The sequence below is a fragment of the Rhincodon typus genome, chromosome 19 (assembly GCF_021869965.1).
Source record: "Rhincodon typus isolate 14 chromosome 19, sRhiTyp1.1, whole genome shotgun sequence".
Lineage (NCBI taxonomy): Eukaryota > Metazoa > Chordata > Chondrichthyes > Orectolobiformes > Rhincodontidae > Rhincodon > Rhincodon typus.
Genome location: NC_063350.1, coordinates 51,670,459 through 51,677,690, shown reverse-complemented (window position 1 = coordinate 51,677,690; position 7,232 = coordinate 51,670,459). Strand labels below are relative to the sequence as shown.

General features: G+C 41.3%; 1 protein-coding gene across 1 annotated transcript in view; it reads left to right on the top strand.

Moving 5' to 3' along the window:
* LOC109916283 (engulfment and cell motility protein 2) overlaps positions 1-6,521 on the top strand; it is a 125,492-nt gene extending 118,971 nt beyond the window's left edge. The window contains exon 20 of the mRNA XM_048608518.1: positions 2,603-6,521. Within this exon, the coding sequence (XP_048464475.1) occupies positions 2,603-2,803 (201 nt within the window). The 3' untranslated portion in view covers positions 2,804-6,521. The remainder of the gene's footprint in view (positions 1-2,602) is intronic.
* Positions 6,522-7,232: the final 711 nt, after the last annotated feature.

The window sequence follows — 7,232 nt, the reverse complement described above, 5'->3', positions numbered from 1 at the left end:
CTCCGACACTTCCGCCATCTGCAATCCGACCCCACCACCAAAGACATCTTTCCCTCCCCACCCTTATCTGCTTTCCGGAGGGACCACTCTCTCCGGGACTCCCTTGTCTGCTCCACACTCCCCTCCAGGCCCACCACACCTGGCACTTTTCCCTGCAATCGCAGGAAATGCTACACCTGCCCCTACACCTCACCCCCATCCCAGGCCCCAAGAAGTCTTTCCACATCAAGCAGATGTTCACCTGCACATCTGCAAATGCGGTATACTGCATCCGCTGTTCCCGTTGTGGCCTCCTCTACATCAGGGAAACCAAGCGGAGGCTTGGGGACCGCTTTGCAGAACACCTACGCTCGGTTCGCACTAAACAACTGCACCTCCCAGTCGCGAACCATTTCAACTCCCCTTCCCATTCCTCAGACAACATGTCCATCCTGGGCCTCCTGCAGTGCCACAACGATGCCACCCGAAGGTTGCAGGAACAGCTTGGGAACCCTGCAGCCCAATGGTATCAACGTGAACTTCACAAGCTTCAAAATCTCCCCTCCCCCTACCGCATCCCAAAACCAGCCCAGCTCGTCCCCGCCTCCCTAACCTGTCCTTCCTCCCACCTATCCCCTCCTCCCACCTCAAGCCGCACCCCCATTTCCTACCTACTAACCTCATCCCGCCTCCTTGACCTGTCCGTCCTCCCTGGACTGACCTATCCCCTCCCTACCTCCCCACCTACACTCACCTCTACTGCCTCCATCGCCGCCTCTTTGACCTGTCTGTCTCCTCTCCACCTATCTTCTCCTCTATTCATCTTCTATCTGCCTCCCCCCTCTCCCTATTTATTTCAGAACACCCTTCCCCACCCCCATTTCTGAAGAAGGGTCTAGGCCCAAAACGTCAGCCTTCCTGCTCCTCTGATGCTGCTTGGCCTGCTGTGTTCATCCAGCTCTGCACGTTGTTATTTCAGCGTTAGGCTTGTCTCCTCCCCAGTTAGGGCATTTACCTTAACAATAGCACTGCAATAGCAAGGCGTGCAGGCATGGGGTTAACCAGGTATTCACCCAGCCTTGAGTAACTGAACACTTAGACAAACGCGAATCAGATGGAGGGAGCTAGTATAGATTTATCAACTTAAGTCACACCTAACCATTATAGTTGAATATTTTAAGCAAGTAGTTGACATTCCAGTTTTAAAAAAAGAGTATCTGGGACACACTTGATAATGTTTTACATTAGACAGTTCACAAAGTGAGAGTGCATGGAATCGGGGGCAATATGCAGAGAATTAATTAGGAGGGAAGAGAGAGCGAGGGGGAGAGTACAGATAAGGAGTATTCCTCCATTTGGCAGGATGTGACCAGTGGCATTCCATAAGAATCTGTCTAAGGATACATTGGGAAATCACTGAATCTTATGTGGAGAGGTTATTGAAGCTAAAAAAGTTCTCTATCCGGTAAGACATTGGTTGGAGAGGAACATTCCAGTTTTTGAAGAGGAGATCGGGATAATGTGGAGAAATCTTCTATTGTTAACTAGAAGAGATGATTGTAAGAACTCTGAAAGAACGCTGAAGTTTACTAAATTTGCCCACTTTGTGTACTTATTGGGAAAACCAGCTATGCATGATCTGCCATCCCTTTAAAAGTTAATAGACCAAAATGTCAGGCAGGGCACCCATCATTTCCACGTATTCAAAGCTGGTGGATGATGCTCACACCAGTGGGTTCCCATTTTTAAAATCAGCTTTTATAAACTAACTGACTCCAATCCCAAATGGAAGTTTTAAAACATTAAATACTCAGGGAAATTGCAGACAGTACGACAAAGTCATATTTATTCAGATAAACATTCTCAACAAACACATATACTTTTCATTAAGGATGAACGGAGATCAAATTAACTTGAACAAATATTGCAGTGAGACACTTGAAGCAAGCTTTGTTTTAGTCCTGTAATCTTCATTTTTAATGTCTTCTGTGGAATGTAACCCCTAGTTGAAAACTGTACTTCATAATGAAAGATATAGAAAGGTTTATATATAATATGATCTCTCCATACCCCAAAACACTTTACAGCCAAGTAAGTACAATAGGAGTGGTCACTATTTAAATGCAGGAAACTTGGTATCTGGTTTGACTACAGCAAGGCCCCATTAACAGCATTAAGGAAATGACAAATAATCTGTTTTAGTGATGTAGTGATGTTGGTTGAGTTTAAAAATTGCTAGGACACCTCTACTCTGGTTTGCAATAATACCTACCTAAAAGCACTTCAGATTAGCATCTAAATCAAAGGACAGAACCTCTGATAATGTAGAGCTATTCTGGTTTATTTGACCAGGTTCTTCATTTGGGAATGTTGGGTATTACCTTAAAAGTTTGAATCTAATTGTTTCTTTTTTTAATTTAGGGTGGGAGTGGGGCTTGGTGAAAGATTTTGGGGTAGGATTTTAAAGTTTTATTTCTGTGTCTATCCCCACACATTAATCCTTAGGAAGAGACCATGATAGCATGCAATCAGTTGGTAGGAAGGGGATGACTATCTCAAAACTTGTTCTCCCTTTGGCTCAAACCTTTCAGATTCCTTAATATGCCACTTGTATTCCCTGCAGTACTGTATCTGGACCGATGGACTGAACGCCCTGCTGGGAAAAGAGATGACAAGTGAACTGACGAAGAATGACCTGGATACTTTGCTAAGTATGGAAATGAAACTACGCCTGTTGGACCTGGAGAATATACAGATTCCTGAGACACCACCTCCCATTCCCAAAGAACCCAGCAGCTATGACTTTGTGTATCATTATGGTTGAGCAGTGAGATGACCAGCAACTTACAAGCACAAAAAAAATTTAAAGAAAAACAAACACAGCAACATCCTTTGAGCAAACATAACAACCTGTTCAACCAGCTATTTTTAAAAAAAGCCTTCATTGAGTACAAGTAGCGGAAAGACACAAAAGGCCAAATGCAGTTTCCACTCTGTTCTGGGGGAGCTGGAGGTTCAAGACAGACCTTGGACCCGTTAGAAAGAATTCTGTATTTAATATTTTAGACAGGTTTAAGAATTTGGATAATGTGATTTGCTGCAGTGACGTTTGTATGATGGTTCATAATTTATTAGTGTTCTAGTAGGCCAATCTGCTTATGTAGACTTTTCACTGTATGCAAATAATCCTGCATCCAATGTTATTCAATGCTATTGTTCCAATACTGGATAACGGATTGTGTTTGTATGATCTAGTCTGTATATAGTATGTGTGAATGTCATAGAACATATACACAGGAGAGTTTCCTTCGGATTGTGATATTTGAGATTGCCTTTGTGGTTGTCACCCAGGAATACTTTCTACTTGTTTTGTAAGCTCTAATTTTGAGCAGTGACTAATTTTGATGGAAATGTACTAGCTATTATTCTCTTCTTTAATCAGTTTATTCACCTCCTCGGAATCTCTGCTGCAATACCATTCTGGAGCTTGCAGCCGTGAAGTGAGGTGCAGAAATAGCTGGAGATACGGCTCAGCAGATGAGGAGAAGATGGCCCAGAAGTGGCCATGTATGTTTTTTCCTAAATACCAATTCTGCAATCCGGTGCCATTCATAAACTGTTCAAGTTCACTTTCCATCTTTTGTGATTTAAACCATTAGATTACTGCCTTGCAGTTTATTCTGATCATCCTTTGACTTTATAATTTAGATAGTCCAGGTGTACATATCAGAGTGGTGCTGGTAGATCATGGTTGAATAGCACTAGGCTTTTTAACAATATTAGAGCTCTGGCAAAGATGCTTAGTCTCCTCTGTTTCCCACCTTTGCACCAAAATTTAATTTTCATTTGAGATCTTCTCACGGGTATTCAACTGAATAGGTACCTGAATAGGTTGGATTGTAGGTAATGAATTGTAAGGTACTCAGTTGTTCTTGGTAAGCAGGTACACGAATGAATTGGATTACAGACACTGAATTCAAAGGGTACTTGAATAGCGTAAATGAGGACACTGATTTATACAGAAATGCAAAACAACTAGATTATAAAATACTGAAATCAAAGGGTCAGTTTGCTAAGAAGACTAACTTTGCTTTTGAGCCATGTAATGAGTGGGCTCGAATATTGCTGCATCTGAGCTTTCTATGAATAATGCAAAATTATAAGTCTCGAGCTTCATTTGTGTCGATAAGTATTACTAACTTCAGGTAACATTATTAGCATGTTACCATTCTGTCAATAGCAAACCTGTATTTTATTGGGTGACTGGAAAAAAAAGTCTCTTTGCTGATGCATTGGACATGCAGATTTATAATGGAGTGACTTTATTCGGTCTGTTTAATTATGGCAGGGCAGAAATTGAATTGTCGGGAACAAATGGCATAATTTACATCCACTTCAAAACTTGGATACTGTTGCATCATGCAGGCTGGTTTTATATTTAGTGGTGGTAACAGGCTTTTTCAAAGGGAATACATGATGAGCTATAAAATATTAGCAATGCATCTAACTTCAGCTTGTCCCATAACTTCTCATCCATGATTTTCTAACTATGAGAACATGGTGCTTTAGATTTATGGTCTTTGTTGATTGGGGGTTAAGATTGCATTTTCTCCCTTCTAAAGGAATAAGAAGTCTTAACAGCAGTTTACACTTGACAAGACGCATTTTATTGAGAAATATGTTTTTTATATTTACAATAATTAGATATTTGGGACAGAGTCAGAAGCTTTAGAATACATTTGATACTTCTCAATACTTTACAGATGCTGCATTAATGTAGTAAATGTTACTCAGTTGAGGAACAGATTATGGGGAAGCAAAGTAAGTCATCAAACTAAATTAGGACCTGCAAACCTATCCAAGAACATTTAAATTACACACTAGGAAGAGGCGTCCATGTAAACAAATACAGGAAATTGTGCCTTTTAAGTAACTGAACTATAAAGTGGATTGCATTTTAAGTAGATACCATTGTTACATTCTTCCTACAGAAGAGTATTGGACAGACATTATACTTGCTGATTGGATCATTCTCATACCCAAAATAACAGAGCATTAGATTTTAAAACAATCAGTTCTGGCACAGTGAATATGGGCAGTAATGTCCTGTGAATTAATGACAATCTGCCAGATGTATTCTTCTAATAAACATAATATTGTAAAAGAGAGAGATATAAAAAGAAGAACATCAAGTACTGAAAACAAGAAAGATGCTAGAAATCCAGTGCCAGAGTCACTCACTCTGGAAAACACTGAAAAGTTCTTGCTCTGTCAAATATGCATTAAAATGATGCTTTCTACACCTTCCTCTGCAGCCAAGCTGGTCCTCCTGCAGTGCCACAACGATGCCACCCAAAGGTTGCAGGAACAGCAACTCATATTCCGCTTGGGAACCCTGCAGCCCAATGGCATCAATGTGGATTTCACAAGCTTCAATATCTCCCCTCCCCCTACCGCATCCCAAAACCAGTCCAGCTCGTCCCTGCCTCCCTAACCTGTTCTTCCTCCCACCTATCCCCTCCTCCCACCTCAAGCCACACCTCCATCTCCTGCCGACTAACCTCATCCCGCCCCCTTGACCTGTCCGTCCTCCCTGGACTGACCTATCCCCTCCCTAACTCCCCACCTACACTCACCTTTACTGGCCCCATCCCCGCCTCTTCGACCTGTTTGTTTCCTCTCCTCTATCCGCCTCCCACTCTCTCCCTATTTATTTCAGAACCCCCTTCCCCTCCCCCTTTTCTGATGAAGGGTCTAGGCCCAAAATGTCAGCCTCTTTGCTCCTATGATGCTGCTTGGCCTGCTGTGTTCATCCAGCCCTGCACCTTGTTGTCTCGGATTCTCCAGCATCTGCAGTTCCTACTATCTCTGATTAAATTTTACCCTGGCAAGGCTGTGGGATAAGTACAAGAACCAGTTATAGTCATCCAACTGAATGGTCATTATTGCTTAAGTAGAAATTGTCTCTAGTGCTTGCCTTTCTTAAAAAAAGTACAACATTTTGAAAAGTAAGTTCACTTTCTATATGTTGCTGCTTTCCTCTTCGGTAAGCCTTGATGTCTGGAAAGTGTGCCATCGTCTCCTGTTAATTCAGTGTGGGCTGGCTGCGATCACTTTCAAACTGGCGGGAACATTTGAGGAGACCATTCAAAATCCCTACCGATAGGTGGGAACCTGAAGAATCCTCTGTAAAGACCCTGTTGGAAATGGAAGCAATCTCGCCTGGGTGTTGAACATCGTTTTCTAAAATAACCTCTACTCCCACAAATGTTTAAATCAAACGGATCCCAGAGTTTTTAAAGCCTCAATTTATTGACATAAAAATAGTTAACAATTTATTATGATCCTTCCATTGTGATAATCCCAGATGAGTGATCTTTACTGTGATTTATGTATGAAACTATTTTTAATGTCATTTGGGAGAATATTTGTCTATTATACTGTTAATGGTCAGAATGTTATAATGGCTGATAAGATTTAAAAAAAACAAAACGGTAACATTTACACAATAAACAGAACACTCTTGCTGTTTTGAGTCTTCATTTTTGTTCCAGAAACCTGGGATAATTTGGTAACCCTGCAGTTTTGCTTCAGTGAATTAGTAAAATTATGATATGACTATGTGGCCTATTAGCAAATTTGAAAGTTCCATCGGTCCAAACTCAGGATTTTGCATGGTCATCCTTTATAGATGGACAGAGTAGGCTCGATGCTTAATGTCACCTCAGAAAAGGTGACCAGTGGTGCTATTCTTTTAATATCGTTGTTAAACCAGGCACATTCTTGAGAAATCATGTTAACCCCCCCATCACTGAATCTCTAACTCTTTTTGGCTAGGTGCCCTCCGTTCTCAGTAAAATCTTAATCCAGAATATCATGAGTTTAAACACGTTTTATTGGCTTTTCCCTAACCCCCTCCCCCCACTCTTAAGTAACTTAAACCAGCCTTGGTATCCTTAATGTAATTGCACTTACAATGGGATCAATTGTGCACAAGGCATCCAGAGACTGTAGCTTGCAGGTTTGAATACAAAACAATTGCAGATGAGAAAAGGTCGTCTCAGGCCATTCACATAAAAAGTCTACAATTAAATTGTTGTTAAAACAGAAATTGCTGGAAAAACTCAGCAGATTGTGGAATTATGGAATTGATTTATGAAGAGGGGCCACTGGACTTGAAACTCTGTTTCTCTCTCCACAGATCAGACCTGCTGAGTTTCTCCAGCAATTACTGTTTTTGTTTCAGATCTTCA